The sequence below is a fragment of the Sinocyclocheilus grahami genome, unplaced genomic scaffold (assembly GCF_001515645.1).
Source record: "Sinocyclocheilus grahami isolate Dianchi unplaced genomic scaffold, SAMN03320097.WGS_v1.1 scaffold269.1, whole genome shotgun sequence".
Classification (NCBI taxonomy): domain Eukaryota; kingdom Metazoa; phylum Chordata; class Actinopteri; order Cypriniformes; family Cyprinidae; genus Sinocyclocheilus; species Sinocyclocheilus grahami.
Genome location: NW_015505448.1, coordinates 755,205 through 775,817, shown reverse-complemented (window position 1 = coordinate 775,817; position 20,613 = coordinate 755,205). Strand labels below are relative to the sequence as shown.

The 20,613-nt window shown below is 38.3% G+C and overlaps 1 protein-coding gene across 1 annotated transcript in view; it reads right to left on the bottom strand.

Moving 5' to 3' along the window:
* The window catches only part of LOC107599649 (apoptosis-inducing factor 3), a 29,003-nt gene extending 8,613 nt beyond the window's left edge, over window positions 1–20,390 (bottom strand). The window contains exons 1-10 of the mRNA XM_016291300.1: window positions 20,218–20,390; window positions 11,343–11,568; window positions 7,278–7,491; window positions 6,291–6,400; window positions 6,022–6,131; window positions 5,033–5,077; window positions 4,838–4,934; window positions 3,851–3,963; window positions 3,602–3,688; window positions 3,265–3,356 (exon numbers count right to left, since the gene is read on the bottom strand). Coding sequence (XP_016146786.1) covers window positions 3,265–3,356; window positions 3,602–3,688; window positions 3,851–3,963; window positions 4,838–4,934; window positions 5,033–5,077; window positions 6,022–6,131; window positions 6,291–6,400; window positions 7,278–7,491; window positions 11,343–11,373 — 899 coding nt within the window. The 5' untranslated portion in view covers window positions 11,374–11,568; window positions 20,218–20,390. The remainder of the gene's footprint in view (window positions 1–3,264; window positions 3,357–3,601; window positions 3,689–3,850; window positions 3,964–4,837; window positions 4,935–5,032; window positions 5,078–6,021; window positions 6,132–6,290; window positions 6,401–7,277; window positions 7,492–11,342; window positions 11,569–20,217) is intronic.
* Between the last annotated feature and the right edge of the window lie 223 nt (window positions 20,391–20,613).

Below are 20,613 nucleotides of genomic sequence, written 5' to 3'. Positions count from 1 at the left end.
CTTTCTGGGGACAGTTATCGATATGGCCCAGATGCGGGCATGGATTACGCCAGAACACTCCGTGATAATGCAGCAGCTAGCAGCGTCATTCAGACTTGGGACTTCATGTCCCCACAGGACTTTCCAGATGCTCAGATTCATGTCAGCCGCTTCCTCTGTGATTCCTCTGGGCCTGCTTTACATGCGGCCCCTCCAATATTTGTTTAAAGCCCATGTCCCATCCCACGCTTGGTGCCAGGGATGTTTTCTTCTCAGGGTAACCCACTGCTGCATCAGAGCTGTGGCCCCTTGGAAAACCCCTCACCGGTTTCAACCAGGCGTCCCGTTGGGACTGACCTCAAGAAGGAAGGTGTTCATGACAGATGCCCCCAACTTGGGTTTGGGAGCTCTGTACGAGGGCAGACCGGCGTTCGGCTCCTGGTCAAACCTGGAGCAATGCTTGCACATCAACTGCCTGGAGATGATGGTGGTTTTTCTAGCCTTAAAAACATTCCTGCCGGCCTTAAAGGGGCACCACATCGTGGTCCACTTGGACAACATTACTTTGGTAGCCTTTATAAATCATCAAGGCTGTCTCAGGTCACGCTCCCTTCACAGGTTGGCTTGACGTCTCCTTTTATGGGCAGAGTGCAATCTCGTCTCGCTGAGAGCAGTTCACGTGCCAGGCAGACTGAACCAAAGACCGGACAAGCTGTCCAGAGGCAATGTAGCTCCAGGAGAATGGAGACTACATCCCCAAACTGTTAAAAAAATCTGGTCTGTCTTCGGGAGTGTAGAGGTGGACCTCTTCGCCTCCGAAGACAACTTTCACTGCCCAATTTACTTCTCGAAGCAGCAAGATACCCTGGCCCACGATTGGCCAAGAGCTTGTCTGTATGCCTTCCCCCCCCAGTTGCCCTGCTTCCTCAGGTCATCAGATGGGTCAGAGAAGTCAGATGTTCGGTCCTCCTGATGGCCCCACTCTGGAGGAATCAGACGTGGTTCCCCAAATTGATTCAGCTGATATCGGCAGCCCCTTGGCCGATACCATTGAGTACAGACCTCCTCTCTCAAGCAAGAAGCATGATTTGGCATTCCCGGCCAGAGATGTGGAGCCTTCATGTTTGGCCCCTCGATGGGAGTCTTTACAGCTTCCCGTGAGTGTGACTAATACCATTTTGGAGGCTAGAGCTCCATCTACAAGACACCTCTATGCCCTTAGTCTTTTCTGACTGGTGTGCAGCACGGAATGAGAACCCGTCCTCTTGTGACATGTCCTACATGCTAACTTTTCTGCAAGAGCTGTTGGACAAGGGGCACAGTCCTTTCACGCTCAAAGTTTATGTGGCAGTCATTGCGGCGAATCATGCTGTCGTGGCTGTCCAGTCAGTCGGCAGAAACGACCTTGTTGTTAAGTTTCTGAGGGGAGCTCGAAGATTGAATCCGCCTCGTCCTCATACTGTGTAGACCTGGGACTTATCTATGTTCCCTTCAAGCCGCTCCAGTCAGCTGACTTGCAGCCCCTGTTACTTAAGACCGCTGTCCTTTTGGCTTTAGAGTCAGTCAAGCGAGTGGGTGACCTGGAAGCACTGTCAGTCAGTGCTTCATGTCTTGAGTTTGGACCTAACGACTGTAGAGTCGTCCTCAAACCAAGACACGTCTATGTGCCTAATGTGCTCTCCACTCAGAGCACAAGTCATCATCCTTCTAGCTCTTCCCAATTCAAAAGGTAAGCAGGGTCCCAATCCACTCTTCCTTTTTCGGGCTCTTGTGTATGTTGAGCACTCTGGCCCGTTTCGGCACTCAGAGAAGCTCTTTGTGTGCTTCAGAGGTCATTCTAAAGGGCTGCCGATTACGAATCAGAGACTGACTGGATAGTGGATGCTATAGCCCTGGCTTACGTCTCAGTGGGCTTACAGTGTCCTATAGGAGCGAGGGCCCACTCCACCAGAGGAATGGCCTCCTCCTGGGCTTGGTCCAGCAGGATTTCTATCGTTGATATCTGTGCGTCCACTTAAGTTTACCTAATCCACTCAATATGTGGAGAACGTTTTGTTCTGTAGTCCTCAGCCTAAGTGGCTTGGGTCTCATTATTAGCTTATGCTTAAAAGAGCCCTCAGTAAGGGCTCTCCGGGGCTGGGTTTGCAGAGTGGCTTCGTTCTGCACATGCTTACAGCACGGCGCTATTGGATGTGTTCCCCATAAGCATGTAACTCAACGGTAGAGACCATTTGAAAGGGAACGCTCTGGTTACTGACATAACCTCGGTTCCCTGCTGTTCTATAAGGCTGCACGCAAGTCGATGACTGTCATTATCAGTCGAAAGATTCTGATGAAATGGCGCTCAGAGCTGACTTACATAGCAGTCGGCTCTACCCCTTTTGGCAGGTTGAAACGCTATTGGTTCGTGAAGCTACATAAACGTGAACAAATCAGGCTTTAGTATCAGAGTAAACAGGAGTTTCCCCAGAAGCGTGTAATGCAATGCTCATTCCCTTATCTCAGGGAACCAAGGTTACGTAACTGGAGCGTTTCTTACAGCACGGCGCTATTGGATGTGTTCCCCATAAGCATGTAACTCAACGGTAGAGACCATTTGAAAGGGAACGCTCTGGTTACTGACATAACCTCGGTTCCCTGCTGTTCTATAAGGCTGCACGCAAGTCGATGACTGTCATTATCAGTCGAAAGATTCTGATGAAATGGCGCTCAGAGCTGACTTTACATAGCAGTCGGCTCTACCCCTTTTGGCAGGTTGAAACGCTATTGGTTCGTGAAGCTACAACGGGTAGCATTTCGCTGAATGTGAACAAATCAGGCTTTAGTATCAGAGTAAACAGGAGTTTCCCCAGAAGCGTGTAATGCAATGCTCATTCCCTTATCTCAGGGAACCAAGGTTACGTAACTGGAGCGTTTACCTGCTCCCTGTGGCAATGAAGAGTTTTCGATACTCCATTTTAAAACCATCCCGAAATGTCACAGTCCGTGTCTTCACATCCACAGAGACAACCTGTGAAGAAACATATGGCAATTTATGTAATGACACAGATTTAGACATCAATTATTTAAATACTCATTACTGAAAGGGAACGCTCTGGTTACTGACATAACCTCGGTTCCCTGCTGTTCTATAAGGCTGCACGCAAGTCGATGACTGTCATTATCAGTCGAAAGATTCTGATGAAATGGCGCTCAGAGCTGACTTTACATAGCAGTCGGCTCTACCCCTTTTGGCAGGTTGAAACGCTATTGGTTCGTGAAGCTACAAGTAACTGGAGCGTTTACCTGCTCCCTGTGGCAATGAAGAGTTTTCGATACTCCATTTTAAAACCATCCCGAAATGTCACAGTCCGTGTCTTCACATCCACAGAGACAACCTGTGAAGAAACATATGGCAATTTATGTAATGACACAGATTTAGACATCAATTATTTAAATACTCAGTCATTTCAGTAACGGTACCAAAAAATATGTTGTTTCAAAATACCATAGTATTACCATCTGATACCATCACTGTACCATGGTACCACCACAATGTGTAATGGTTAACAGACTCAGTAGACACATTTATAAGTGTTTTCCTCAGTAAATTAAGTTAACATTTCAGGTTAAGTGTTCTCACCTCTTTCTCTAATAGTATCTCTATGTCGTGCGCCTGAAAGAAGTCAGATGAGCGCAGCTGAAGCTGCTCAGCTGTGCTCTCTAAACACTGAAGAAATGAGGGATGGGCATTAAATCAGTATCATACTTGCTGAATTTTAGCACACGTGTGGTCAATATAAAACCTTCTGTTGGAAAAGCAGTCTTATGTTAATTTTATATGGTAAAACTTGGTTCCCACACTGTTCTATGGACTGTTCTGTGTACAAACCTTACTCAGTTTAGGCCTGTCGTAAGGCAGATGTTTGTCCATGGTGCACATCACTATACGATCAGTAAAACCCTCCTGCCTCAGAGTCTCAGCGCACACCAGACCAGCAGGTCCTGAGTGAGAACATCAACAGAGGTCAAGAGGAGCTTTGTAAGGTGTCATCTTCATCTTGAACTCTAATCTGAATATAAATGCATGATTTTATTTGATGCTTTGGATGTTATCTCTTAGACTTTATCTTTATTTTTACTTAACAACCAGTAATTGCATTGTCTTATGTTTAAAAATGGCATGGACCAATCAAGTCAAGATTAAGCTTATCTCGGCTGCCATAAAACATGTATAAGAAATAAAAATAAAATCAGTTTGGGATAGGAAATGATGTGTGCCTTTTCTTCTGTCACAGCATGGTAATGTACATTTCATGGTACATTATCCACTTTCGTCACCCACATTTAGATAAGCAAAGGATTTTCACACTTGAAATAGTTAACGCTGGGTCATTCTAAACCTGGGGTTAACAATGAATGAATGAATTATTGGGTATTCACAAGCTTACGTTTCAGCTACACATATAAACTGTATAAAGGTTTACTACTCAAACATCACAGGGAGAATTCACTAGTAGGCACACGGTATTTCAGTGCAAAAACTACATATTACCAGAAATCCAGTTAAACCAAATAATGGCACAGTGCTGTGAGTATTTCAATTAAATCATTGTCATTCTTTACAGAGTAAATCATTTTTGTGTACATTAGCCTTATTACAGATTGAACCTTATTTAAAGAAGTCAGCACTATTTGCATGGCACAACTTTTTTGTTAAAATTTAAGAGAAATGTCTGTGTATGTTTTTTAAGGATCATGGATTGAGGATTTATTCCTGTAGAACAACACAGACAGTGCATGGAAATAAACAACACTTAGTAAATTCACCCCTATGTTAGTGCATTTTAGTCTCATTTTATAACATTATGGCTGCAACCTGATCCAATAATGAGAATGTGGCTGAATCCAGTGCTGGAATTGATGACAGCTGAACATTTTGACATGGCCTTTGACCGCCGCTGAGTCTGAAGGGCCTGTCAGGAAACAGATGATTCCCCACATCACCATTTACAACTGTTGTTAAATATAACTCTCTTTACACATGCACTTCAGAGAAAGAGAGACTCTTCACCTGCTTGTTTGCTCTTATTATCACCTTCTCCTTTTCGACTCTGGCCTGAAATAGTGAGAAAAACAAAATGACTTGACAGATTATTACATAACAGAGGGATTATGAAAACACCCCCACTGCTGAGTGATGACACATACTGAGGTTCATTTTCTCTGCTCTGATGAACTCATATGTCCTCGGGGCGTATAAGGAGTATGTACTCCCTTCTATGTCTTGTTGGGAATATGCTTTTTTTTTCAATTTAATAGGTCATTTATTAGTTTTGCATAAACCAGTGAACATTTTCACACAAAAATCATGATTCATCAACAAGCTCACACTTATATTGTTTTTTAAATATTTATCAATATAGGTCAAGTCAAACTGCAGATTGGCTTATATCACAAGCTAAAATACTGCTCGGCTTAAAATGTAAAAGTAAGTAAGTAAATAAATAAATGTATTCTTAATATATGATAATAAAGTTAGATATTTATTTTATATAAATTTATAAATAAATATTCATATATTTATTAATAATAATAGTATTAATATATTATGAATCATCAATAAGTTCACACTTATATTGTTTTCTAAATCACAAGCCAAACACATTGATGGCTTAAAAATATTTATAAATAAATAAAAAGTATTGTTATTAATATATGCTAATAATGTTATATATTGTTTATTTTATATAAATAAATGCATATTTATTTTTATATATTATGATTAATTAATAAGTTCACACTTATATTGTTTTCTAAATATAGGATCACATTTAAAATAAACTCAAACTGCAAATATACTAACATTACAAGCCAAACTCTTGGTAGGCTGATGCTTTAAATTCAAAAATAAATATATTATATGATAATAACATTATATATTATGTTAGAAATAATTTACTCATTTTTATGCACATTTTTTTTACAGTCCATAAGAACAAGAGGACGCAGTGAATGTTCGGAGAGGAACTTCCGGAGAGGTTGAAGAGGAACATGTGTTACCTGGAAGGTAGGCAAACTGTCTAGGCCAGGAAAATCCTCAATATCACCCGTAGTGATGTTAAAACATGCCCCATGCCATGGACATCGCACATGCCCTTTTGATAGCACACCTGGAGGAGAATTGTTTTTAAATACAACGTATTACTGAAAGAACAATCTGTTTTGCTATTTGATAAGGCTTGTCTAATAGCAGTGAGTTATAAAATATTCTGAGAGCTATTGGTAATGGAATGCAGAGGACCAGGAGCGCTCCACAGGACGTCCCTCACCTTTGACCAGTGGAGCACCATAATGTGGGCACTTGTGTCCCATAGCAAAGAATTCTCCGTTTTCCTTAATGAGCAGAGCACGACCTGCCCCTAAATCCACCTCACGCATTCTGCCAAACACAACACATGAGATCAGCACAGATTTAACATCCAAAACTGATGCAAATACTAATGCATTCAAAGGTTACAACTGAAGTGTGTTATTTTTGTGCCACCAACAGACGGAAAAAAACTGACATATCACATTTTTTAGTTTTGTTTTTTTGTGTGTATAGTTTAGTATTTTTTGGTTCTTAGCTTTGATCCCAATCCATATCATGAGAATGTCCCTCCCCTTAATACCACCTGCCACCAGCTAGCAATAGTATGTAGAAAACAAACTGTGTTTGTTCTGTATTCTGATGTAAACTAAAGGCTAATAGCTAATTTACTGGCTCAACTTCCTGTTTTAATATGAAATATATTAAAATATTTTTTTAAATGTCCACCAGATTATTTAATGGGGTGTTTAAGGCCTCTGAATTTAAAAAGCATTTGAATTGTTTGTTGTGATGTACTAAAGATATCTATAACGCAAAACTTATATTTACCACAAAAATTATATTTATTATTTATTTTCTTGTTTTTTTCCCCCAATGTATCAATATTCTTAAACTATTCTGAAATTTTAAATTTATGTTTTTAAATTAACTTTTTGTAATTTATTCCTGTGATGGCAAGGCTAAATTTTCAGTATCACATGATTCTTGAAATCATTCTACATATAATATGCTGATTTGCTTCTCAAGAAACATGTATTACTTAAACATTCAGTTAAAAAAAGAAACATGTATAACTTGTTGAAAAAAAAAAATAGTGCTGTTAAACATTTTTGTGGAAACCGTGATGCATTTTGCTTTAATCTTTTTTCATTAGCTCTAACTCAAACATGCACTCACATATACAGGAACATGAAAATTCGGTATTGTATTGAAATCAAGAACTTACTGTCCATTCTCAAGGTCTTTTACATGACAGACAGATGCCTCTATGTAATCTCTATGTTTGCGCTGTGGCCGCAGTGTCATGGTGTCCTCGTCTGAACAGTGTCCCAGAGATCCATTGGGTCTGCATTCTGAAAATGGACTGGCCTTTCCATTAGGAGACATCAGGTCCACCTCCTTCTCTTTGTCCAAAAGAGTGAGCTCAACTTTGACCTCTACTGCAAAACAAATTGCTTGATATAAGTACAAGAGAATAAGACACAATCTCACAGACGATGATTTTCTGTACTTCAGGTACTTCTAATTGATTTGTTCGGCTAAATTAAAATTGGATCCACAGCCATCTTTAAATATGTTGATAACACTTTAGTAATTGTTCTTCGTGTGAACAGGCCTTAAAGGGATAGTTCACCCAAAAATGACATTTCTGTCATTAATTACTCACTCTCATGTCGTTCCAAACCCATAAGACCTTCATTCATCTTTGAAACACAAATAAAGATATTTTTAATGAAATTCAAAAGCTTTCCGACCCTGCATAGACAGCAATGCAACTACCACGTTCAAGGCCCAGAAAGGTAGTAAGGACATCGTTCGATACGCTTTCACGACAGTACCACGATTCACGCGTGTGCATTCCTCTGCATGCAAACAAGGCGCAGTGCATCCGGGTTCTTCGTCAGAACGCCGGCTCCTGCATCAGCAGCACCACACGCATGTGTCGAGGTATTCTTTTGAACTCGCATCAACTGACACGGTGACAGAAGAGAAGTAATTGTTGAATAAATTCATTATTTTTGTTTTCTTTGTGCACAAAAATTATTCTTGTAGCTTCATAAAATTACAGTTGAACCACTGATGTCACATGGACTATTTTAACGATGTCCTTACTACCTTTCTGAGCCTTGAATATGGTCTATGCAGGGTCAGAAAGCTCTCGGATTTCATCAAAACTTATCTTAATTTGTGTTCGGAAGATGAACAAAGGTCTTGCAGGTTTGGAACGACATGAGTGTGAGTAATTAATGACAGAAATTTTATTTTTGGTTGAATTATACCTTTAAGACACTATAATGTCATGTCTAATGATTTAGTAATTGAAGTGAAATTTAACCTAATACATAACAAATACAGTGCTATTTCTGTGCAGAAATAGAATTACAAGTTCAAACACAGCTTGGAAGCTGAAGCACCATTTTAATGTACACAGTCTTTATAGAAAGCGATTGTGCAATGTGCTTCCACTGCAGTCCGGTCTCGCTCTAGCTTTCTCTCTGGCCGGAAAAATGTGCTGAGGGCCTGCTTCTTATGCTTTAATCACACAGGAATTCACACCTGCTGAGTGAAGCTTAATTAAAATCAATGGAAAATCATGCAAGATGACTTGAGCCGGCAGAGGAAAGAAAAAGAAAGAAAACTTGCCTTCTCAGAGCTGGCTGCAGATACTTTGTTTTCGGTGTCAGAATTGAGAAAATAACATCTGGCAGATTATTTAGTGAACATACGTATCTATAGGGTTCAATAATGAAACCACACTTTCATTCCCTTATTCAGCCAACAAAGAAATAATCTGTGGACATAAATGACAAGCTTTAAATATAAATATAAGGTGATATTTTAGTCATTTCAGCTTCATTTAAGTAATAGGTCCAGTGCTTTTTTCTCGCAATTCCGAGTTTATATCTCACAATTCAGACGTTTTTATTGAAATTTTTGAGAAAAAAAGTCAGAATTAGGAGTTTGATTGTTCACCCAAAAATGAAAATTAGGCTGTGTTTTACTCACCCCAGAGCCATCCTAGGTGTATATGATTTTCTTCTTTCAGACGAATCCAGTCGGAGTTATATAAAAAATTGTCCTGGCTATTCCAAGCTCTATCATTGCAGTCAGCGGGTGTTGCAGTGCTTCAGTCCCAAAGAAGTGAAATAAAAAGCGCCCATCCATAAAAAAAAAAATGTCTCACATGGCTCCGGGGGGTGAACAAAGGATTTGTAAATAAGAATGTCAGAGGATTTCGATATAAACCAAGAGGAGACTGGTTTTCCTTTGCTAAAGTAAGGAAACTTTGCTTCCTTTGATCCTGTAAACAAACGTTGGTTTTCACGAGCCTTACCAGCGCATGCGCAACGCTGAACTCATACGTCATCCGCCCGGAACTGCTTCCGTTTACAACAGTGAGTGCAAGCTAGATTAAAGTGATTATTACGTTTTGAATATGGATATTTTTCTTACAAAAACGCATCGATTCGCCACAGGAGGCCTTTGTTCATCCCCCGGAGCCGTGTGAGACGCTTTTTTTTTAATGGATGGGCACATTTTATTTAACTTCTTTTGGACTGAAGCACTGCAACACCCGCTGATTGCAATGATAGAGCTTGGAATAGCCAGGACAATTTTTAATATAACTCAGACTGGATTCGTCTGAAAGAAGAAAGTCATATACACCTAGGATGCCTCGGGAGTGAATAAAACACAGCCTAATTTTCATTTTTGGGTGAACTAACCCTTTAACGCTGAATCTGCCATTTTTGTCCGACAAACAAACTAGACAGGAGAGTAGATTAACTTGAAAATGGTGTGTATTTACGTCTTTCTGCGGTTGGAACAATACACCTCCTGTTCATTCATGTTAATTTTGTGCTATAAATAGTAAAGAAGAGATGATCGGTTCACGCCCCGCTTGAACTGAGGCGCTACAGCTATCTGTCACGACACAGTAAAGAGCCACAAAACGGTATTGATTGTTTGAATTTCTTAAAAAGTGACAAAATTTTGAAAGCTAAAAGTTTGTTTCATACCATAACTAACCTGCTCTGTCTGTCTGTCAGTGCACTCGCCTCTTTACTCTGTGACGTATTTTTCACTGCGTGAGAACATGATGTGTGGCATGAGAGTGCTGTGGCTCGTCGGACGTAGCAACAGTAACTAAGGGGGGTGGGTCTTTGCGACGGGTCAATAGTGAGATTTAACTTGTGAGAAGAAAATAAGAATTGTGAGATAAAAAGTTGCAATTACCTTTTTTATTTTTTATTCCATGGTGGAAACGGGCTTCCATAGCAATGGTTTTGATACGTATTAAAAAAAGATATATATATTTTTTATTGACAATTAAAAAAGTAAAAGTTTAAGTACATACAGTATATCAAATTATCAATTTATCTTATCATATTGAATATATCGGTTATTTGAAAATATATTCATCATATATCAAAATCATAATATTATACAATATCGTTCAGACATTTTTTGAATATTTCTGACCAAATAAATAAGAAGTGTCTTACTTATTTGGTCAGAAAAATACAGTAAAAACAGTAATATTGGAATTATTATTACAATTTAAAATAACTGTTTTCTAATTTAATACATTTTAAAATGTAATTTATTGCTGTGATGGCAAAGATGAATTTCAGCAGCCATTACTCCAGTCTTCAGTGATCCTTCAGAAATCATTCTAATATGCTGATTTGCTGCTTGCATCACCGACCTAATCCTGTTGTTCCGACATGTTGTATGGTCATAACAGAATAGACAGACATAGTCATTTCTTATGTAAGTTTCCAAGCACAGTGACTGACTTCAAAAGGACACAGTGTCACAGTCTAGTTCGGGTCGTTCTGTCTTTCTCTGCACCTTCTGAAATCCAACACCCACGGTCACACTTTCACAAATGAGTCTTTGGACAGATAAAAATGGTTAATCTAGTTCGGGTCGTTCTGTCTTTCTCTGCACCTTCTGAAATCCAACACTTTGGACAGATAAAAATGGTTACAGAGCCCCTCAGAAGTACCCCCTCCCCCAGACGCCACAGAAGAGAAACAGCGATACATTGTGAAACATTCGAAACCCAACTCATATTCCACTGTCTAATCCTCTTGAACACAGAACAATTAAGAGCATTAAAATTCCACCTGCAGTAAAGGAAAGCCACATCACAACAGCAGTCAGGGGCCATGTTAACTGACCTATATATAGGTGGAGACACAAGTCGCAATTATTACAGGATTTAATCAACAGGGCGCACTACACAGACTAAGGGTTTTCTATATACAGTAAGTGAGTTCATCACCTGGTTTGGGTTTGGAAAGGCATCCTCCCATGGTGGGCCCGGAGTGAAGCCAGGTGGCCCGATGAGAGGGAAGCCCAGGTTGGGTGTTAGCAGGGCTGGGCTGATCAGATGCACAGGGTGGGCCACTGGGCCTGGAAAAGGTGGAGGCAGCACTGCTGGGGGGATGTTTGGGCCTGTTGGGCCCACACGGCCATCTCAGAGATCAGCGACTAAACATAATACACGCCTGAGAAAAGACAACATATAATAGTTTTCTAATTTACAGATTCATTTTATTCACTAATGCTTTGTGGGCTGAGGTGCTGGTTGACTTTTCTAGCCAAACAGCTTTATCAGGTTAGTTTTGCTGGTGAACTAATCCACCTTACCAGGCAAACATTAACCTGCCTAAACCAATCTGAATCAACATTCAAACTGGCTGTTTATTTTCCCCCAGCAATGCCAATATCACTTAATATAGACTATGTAATATGACTATAATCAGGCATCAGAACATCTTTTTTTTCTAGCCAAGTTTGGACCACTTTCACTACCTTTTCAGTGGCTATATTCAAAGTAAAATTTTACCACAAAAAAACGCACTGAAAATACACAGGTCCACTTTCTGTTTGCGGTTTTACCCTTAAATTTACTGACAAAATTTTGAATATCAAAACTCCATTTGGTCAGTTTTTTGCAGTATGGTCATGTGACCCAAGTTTGGTAAAGACTGGACAAACTTTGCAGGTGTAATAAAATAAAATATAAATTCCTATTGTGAATGTCTTTTTAAAATTTAATACAAGGATGGAGGCAGAAAACAAATGCATGTCATTTGCACAAAGCATGACTGATTTTAGAATTGTATAGGTTCAGGTACAACTCATTTTTTCTAGCCAAATTTGGACCAATTTGTACATTCAAAGCATTGAAAAGCATACTCCATTAGCTCCACTTCCATTTGCTGTCTTTACCTGTAATTTGTCACTGGCATGTTACTCAAAAAGTTTTAAATGGCAAAAATCCATTTGGGCATTTTTGTATAGCATGGCCTGAAAGTCACGTGACCCATGTTTGGCTAAGACTGGACAAACTTTGCAGGTGCAGAGTATATATAGAGAGAGATGTATAGACAGATAAACATTAAACTCCATAAAATAAAATAAAAAACAAAGAAATTAAAAATTAGGATGGAGGCAGAAAACATTCCCATTGAATCATTGTCCATGACTGATTTGCCTGCCACTCTTTGAATATGCAGCAATTCAGCTATTGCGCAAACTGTCTTCAGATGTTTATGTCAAGGCTAATCAAATGCAAATGCAAGTGTAGATGATGATGGGAACCCAGCCAGCCAACAAAATGCAACATTAAGGTCAAGCGGTTCATATCAATTTACTTCATTTTATTGCAAATAAAATTTTATTTTATTGCAAATAGCCATTGGGTTCAATACCCTTGCTGCTTTAATATGATGCAAATCACGAAAACTGCATGTTTGACATTGATCTATCATGTCTGTGTCCATCGTGAGCAGGACAGTGCATTCAGAAGTCCCTTTGGAGAAATGCAAGAATCCAGGGGTGGGGCAGGAACACAATTGTTCCTGTCAGAGAAGTAATACTAAAGGTCAAGGTGTAATCTTTTTGTTAAAACAATTTCTCATATCCAAGTTTACTGTGACTAAAGATATATTTAAAGCAAAGAATAAGTTTAGACAAAGAAATTGAGTCATAATGGTGTTTGATAGTCAAAAACGAGTATGTATGTCTTTGCGTGTGTGTGTGTGTGTGTGGGAGAGACAGACTAAGATCTGGAAGAACAAAGTGTGTGTGCTTACATATGCATGTACATGCATCTTAAACACACCAACTCTAATTGTTCTCAGTTTTCCACTTAAATCTTGTTTCAGAGTTAACCATTACTGACATCTGAATTGTACTTTCACTAATAGTGCTTGTTTCATAGCCTTCAAAGTACTGTCTGTTTACCCACAACCTTTTTACTTTTTTCTGCTCAGGAGGATGAAACAGGCTTAAAAACAAAATCCACTGCTTTCAGCCTCATATAACTTGAGCTTAATTCAGAATCAGGGCCTCAGCTCAAGAGCCACTTGATATTCACATCACACCCAAAGGTCTGTGAAGTGGCGAGTAAAAAACAAAAGTTTGCCTTAATTAAGGAAAGGAAATGTTCCACAAACAAAACAGGAGCAGAAGTACCAAACTTTGGGAACCTTTAAAACACAAGCTTTGAGTGCTACTACATAAAATAGCACCTTTTGAAGCAAATCACATAAAAAGGTGAAAAAGAAATAAAATGAACAGAATTTACTCTCTTGGCACTAAAATCTTCTCTCATCTCTCTGCCTTGTTGATGGTATTTAGAGATGCAGTATGAAAAACACATACTTTTAACAATCCCAAAAGCATCACCAAAATGGACTGCCTGAAACAAACAGCAAAAAATAGACCGCCTCCCTCTTCCTGCTGGCAAAAGCCATTTCTGCTATTCTTGAAGAATTTATGAAAATCTCCATAGCAACTGTGAATCTGTCTAAGCTGTGCACAATGCATTATGGTTTATGGCTTACATAAAGGTAAATAAATAGTAATTTTATTCCACCCGCTCTCTCGCTCATACCCCTGTCCTTTTACTATATATTAGAATACATTTATCAATTACAATAAACCTGCATCTCACTAAAACTACTCTACTCATGCTCTTATAGGGTGAATCTTAAAAAAAAGTGTGACGTGTAGCCAAGTATGGTGTCCCATACTCAAAATTTATGCTCTGCATTTAACCCATCCAAGTGCACACACACAGTAGTGAACACACACTCACCGTGAACACACACCCGGAGCAGCGGGCAGCCATATTGCTGCGGCGCCCGGGGAGCAGTAGGGGGTTCAGTTCCTTGCTCAAGGGTCTCACCTCAGTCGTGGTATTGAGGGTGGACGAGAGCGCTGGTCATTCCCTCCCCCCACCCTCAGTCGTGGTATTGAGGGTGGACGAGAGCGCTGGTCATTCACTCCCCCCACCTACAATCCCTGCCGGTACCGAGACTCGAACCCACGACTTTGGGTTCGACCTTTGAGTCCAGCTCTCTAACCATTAGGCCATGACTGTCCCTGAAGCTCACTACAACATGTCCTGGTCACAGTTCACCCCAAAATCAAAAGAAATGCTTTATGAAATTATATTTAGCTTAGAACTGAAGTTCTCTTTCAAATTCTCATTACAGTATTTTTTTAAGTTGTAATCATTTCTCAACTTCTTTGTTGAATCAACTACTGGTCTTTCTGGGCAATTGGGCAGCAAGCCCTAAATATTTCACTTTTTCCCCTAAAGTAGGTTTAGCAGATTTTCAGCCTTTACAACATCGACACAGGTCTCCTTCTTGCTTACTGTTACATCTGTCCACAAGCCAAAAGTGAAAACTCTTTGCAGTAAACAGGCTGTCAGCCTCACTACCTTGCCTATATGTATATATAATTCCTGGTATGTCTGTACCAGGAATTATAGAGTTTGTTGTACAGGAATTGTTATACAGTTATAACAAAATAAAACAGCAGCAAACAAACAAACAAAAAAAAAACAGGTGCATTATTTCCACATATGAAAGAGGACAATTAAACAGAAGGGGACATCCCATAGGAAAGAAAAAACATAGATAAATAAGAGCTCTTTAATATATTTAGATATATATTTTCTTCTAGACTGCAAATTTTGGCTAAAAGCATCTGCTAAATGCATAAATGTAAATGTCAGATTAACGGGAGACTTTTGTTTAATCTCACGTGTGTGCTTTATCAGACATCTCACGATCTCAAATTGTGCTCAGATCCGCCAAGATACCAAATCAAATTTAGCCAAAATGCTGTACCAGGAATTATAGAGTTTGTTGTACAGGAATTGTTATACAGTTATAACAAAATAAAACAGCAGCAAACAAACAAACAAAAAAAAACAGGTGCATTATTTCCACATATGAAAGAGGACAATTAAACAGAAGGGGACATCCCATAGGAAAGAAAAAACATAGATAAATAAGAGCTCTTTAATATATTTAGATATATATTTTCTATATAAATTTTGGCTAAAAACATCTGCTAAATGCATAAATGTAAATGTCAGATTAACGGGAGACTTTTGTTTAATCTCACGTGTGTGCTTTATCAGACATCTCACGATCTCAAATTGTGCTCAGATCCGCCAAGATACCAAATCAAATTTAGCCAAAATCTAATTATCTGAGAAATGGCGTTTATATATAGCAATAAAAATCTATTGCTCTAAACTAATACTGGAAAGTTGGCATGAAACACTATTGGGGAGCTGACATGTCATTACAGCAGTATAACATGCTGAATTTCATCTCAAACTATTTAAACAGCATATTTAGAACTATTCTGCATGTCATTTTAAAAAATCATATTGAGAGGCTAATTACTTAATAATAAAAAAAGAGTTAAAATAGTAAAATAATACATTTGTAAAAACAAATATATTTTTCACACAGCATGACTATTTAAAAATTAACTATTGAAGGTAAATAGGTGATTAAAATGGTGAAAAAAAATAAAATATTCCATTTTCCAGGACTTTTAGGAGACACAGTCAATAGTCCATTAAGTCTCAATATTTTCTTATGGCAGTGTTGTTCAGGACAAACACTGTCTTTCTCAGGAACGTTATTGATCCTGCAGACTTTCATTTTCTACTCCTGCTGTTCCACCAAATCATTCTGAAAGTTGCAAGTTACAGCTCTACTCACAGTACTGCAATGTAGCAGCAAAGCTGGCCTAAGACTGCATTATAACAGCTCTGGCCCACCATCTAAAGCCATTTCATTAATACGAGCAACCCCATTCCAAACAAACAGCCTGCAAAAGCATTTTCTCTCCTGCTGAAAGCCTTAGAGAGACAACCTACAGAAGCACAACTGTCCACAAGATGAGCACCGACTTACTGCCCTGGCTCGTGACAAAAACAATATATGACAGTCACCTACTGTATGATCATGCCTGTCTCTCGTCCATCATTCTGTTCAGCTGCCAAGAACTGGAAATGTCCTGTTATGTTATCCAGTAAATTTGAGTAAATGCTTCTCTGGACTTGTAAGGTTTGTCCCCTTCCCACACCCACAACATCCCCTCCACCAGCACACGCACACACACACACACACACACACACACACACACAAACGCACGTACGTTTATCACATGGACTCTGGCTGACACGCGAGTACAAAGGCAGTGCTACACAGTGATGTGTGTCCCACAGCCATGACATTAGCACTGGAAGGTTTCAGCAACTACGTAACTCCACAGATGGAAGCATGTGTCAGCAGTTAGACTGTAGATATATGACAGCACTGGTTTTATCACACGGTGTCAATCATTCATTCATTTACTCAAGAAAACATGAACAACGCAGCTGTGTGCCATTCAGAAGTGAACTGAGAATTAAATTTGCATTCAAGAAAGTAAAATTAAAATGAACAGGAATTCATTTAACTGCAATAAGTGTCATTTTTAAATAGAAAAGGAGGATTTGTCAAGACAAACTTTGAGTGACGGCTTGTCAAACCTTGTCTGGAAGTCTTGAAATTTTGTAGGTCTTTTCTTAAGAAATGAATACTCAAATCAAGAAAAGACGCATTAAATTGATCAAAAGTGACAGTTAAGATTTAAAATGTTACAAAAGGTTTATATTTCAAATAAATGCTGTTCTTTTAAACTTTTTAATCATCAAATAATCGTGAAAAATTCATCATAGTTTCCGCAAAAATATTAAGGAGCACAACTGTGTTCAACATTGATGATAATAAAATCAGTATATTAGAATGATTAGAATGTGACACTGGAGACTGGAGTACAGTTATTTTAAAACATAATCATATTTGAGCATTTTTATCAAATATATGCAGCCATGGTGGGTATTAGAATCCTTTTTAAAAAAACATTTTAAAAATCGGACTGATTCCACGCTTTTGAACTGCAGTGTAGGCCTACTAAGAATTTTGTATTCCATTTTTTATATACTTCTTTATTTTTAGGAAAAAACTTTTACTTTATGAACACTTTTTACACCTGTTGGGTGTGGCCACTTCAGGTACCTACTGTATGCAATGTTTCTCATTCAATTCATCCAAGGTGACAGATCTTCTCAAAACCACCAAACAAGTAACCTCTGCACATTAAAAACATCCTTTGCAATGATATTTTGAGTCTAAAAATCCCTTAAGGTGAATTTGATGCTCAAACAAAAGACACCAGAGTCAATGCAACCCAAGATTGCAACAGTGTCTTCTGGTTAAACATTAGGCCATTTGCCCTGATCTCAAGAAGATAAAGTGTCTCTTGATCGAAGGAAGATAAATCAGAGTGCCAACACTCACAACAAAGCAGAACCGCACTTAATGTTTGACAACCTTCACCCTGCTCTCTCCTGTTTCCATTCTATGATATTTGTCTCTACTTTTATTCCACAACACAGTAAACCAGTTGCACTGCGGCCCAGTTGTTTGATCAACATGCTGTGAGAATACAGGCAAAGCATCACAGCATTGTTTGAGTGTTTACACCAGAACATTAGCATGTACCCTCAGTCAGGGATGCCATGTACTGTAAGCAGTTGCTGCATGTATTTAGATGAATGGTTGTGCTGTACAAGCAAACAATGAGGTGTTTGCACTTATATAAATCATTTAGAGACTTAAGTATTAGGAAACAGCATATTGATATCTCCTGATTATAATGATTTATGATATATCCTAATTATTATTATTAATGATAGCCTGTGATTCACAGCTTCTGAATATTTCAGCAGTTCTCATTCCTATAAATTACAAATATATTGCATTTATGACAAGGCGCTTATTTCTAAAATAAAATAATATAAAATCTATGCATTTTAGCAGACATGCATGCATTTGGCAGATGCTTTTATCCAAAGTGACCTACAAAAGTTATTTTATCAAAAGAGCCAATCATTTTTGTAAGATAATATGCCATGCTCATCTCTAAAATAAAATAAAACAACATATCATTTATGCATTTTGGCAGACATTTATGCATTTAACACATGGTTTTCTGTAATTAAACGTCTTCACTATGGACACTAACATTTCTCATTGATAAAAGTGAACTGAGATTATCTCTTCATGTTCAATTTATAGCTCTATATTCTTGCTGTGTCAACAATTGTCACATCTATTTTTATTTCTACTAAGGAAATTTATGAGAACCATCAGAGACAAACTTGATACTTAAACACAATTTAACCGAGCCCTTGTTAAGTAAGATCACAGATCTTTTTGGTAGCCAGTCCAGCACTCAAAAGCCCTGCAGCATCTATCCATAGCTTAAAGAACAATGTCCCCAAAACTAGCAGTCTTGAGTTGTAGTGAGATGTAAAGAGGCTTTTGTTTGACTGGATTATTATAGTGCAAATGAAATTCAAATATTGGCTTACAGCTAATCAGATTCCTCATTAAGAGCACTGAAAAGAAGAAACATTCAAACATCATGACCCTAGTGGCCTTCTGACTTTTTATATGTAAGGTGTGTTTTACCTGCTCATTGAGTTCAGCTGACAGTGGTGTGACTTTCTGTAAGTCTTTTCCATAATCAGAAGTTCACTGAAGTGCAGCACTGATCTAGTTGTGGAATTTAGACGCTAACCTTTAGTACATTGTGGGTTAAGACATACTCATAATTCTAGCTGTTACTTGCGCATTTAACTTAAGAGTCAAAGCAAATGGTGTTTGAAGGGAGTATGGTCAGAATGTTCAAATGCACCTTATAGAAAGCAACTTCTTTCTTTATACAAACCCATGGAAAATAAATATAATACACTCAGTTTGCAATTTAAGTCTGAACAGTAATTACTGTACGGTAATCAAGTTTTTGATATGCCGTAAATCTCAGCGATACTTTCATATCCCTCCCCTCCCATTTTAAATTAACTGGAAAAAATTTTAAAAAGGTAAATTATTTACTTTAATTAATTTTCACTCAGAAATTGCTAGTAAATTTCTCAAATAATTACAAAGAAACTGCTAGTAACAAATTAAGTTAAATGTCAAATTTTCAAGTAGAAAGACTGAAATGTACTCCAATAATCTTTACAACTTAAAAAAAAAAACATTTTTACAGTGTACTACATTGAAATACCAAATTTTTTATTGTCTTTTATATGGATATAGAAAAAAAGAGAGAGGGTTCCCAGTTCCCACACATTCTTTTGAGTTTCCAGCCATTCCTCATTTAGTCATATTTTGTTATATATATACTGTATATATATATATAAAGATTGCATTCACAAAGAATAATATAAATATGTTAAAAGTAGAATATATTATATTTCTTTGTTTTTCATGATGAGATGTAATCAAAGATGTAAATAAAACAAAGATCATTTGATTATGTTTAGCAAGAAAATACTATTTCAGTTTTTCTACTTCAAATTGTAATGTTTAAATCAATGTGTTACTTGCGGTTTCTTTGTAATTGTTTGTGAAATTTACTAGCAATTTCCGAGTAAAAATTGCTTTTACACTCTTTTATTTCAGTGTAGAAAGTAAAACTGATGCTGAGATAGATAGAGAAAACTAAAGTTTACATAAGTTCATCCATCATCTGAGATCTCAATGCACCACTATAATACTCCAACGTTGTGGACCTCAAATCTGCACCAATCTATTTACCTGACCAAACAGCTTCCCAGTGCAAAATTCAACCTCAGATGTCACACATATGGAGCATTCTTTTATCTTATCTGCCTCCAGACGTTCATTCAATCTGATAAGACACTGTTCCATGTGCTAGCAGATCACAATCTGAATTGCATAACATTGCCAAACTGAGAGTTAATGATCTCTACTCACCTGGTCCGGTCTAAATCAGGTGTGCTCAGAGTTTTCTGCATAAGGCCAGAGGTGTGGAAGCCGCTGAAATCTCACTAGGTATCCAGTCCGATGCTATCCGTGGAGCAGGATTGGTGTTATTCCTCTTTCCTATGGAGAATTCCAGAGCGCAGCACTATCCTCTCCTGCCTCCTCCTCCTCACGCTTTTACTGCAGTAGCCCAAGATCAAGGCACAGTCCCACCACAAACCTCTGACACACACACACACACACACACCAGAAAGCAGAGGCGCCTGTAAGATCTGCTCTCTCTTACTCTCTCTCTCCACTTTTGTGCTTGTCTTTCATAAACACCCTCTCTTTTTTACCCCCTTCTTTCTTTTTTACTCATTCCTGCTCTCTCTCTCTCTCTCTCTC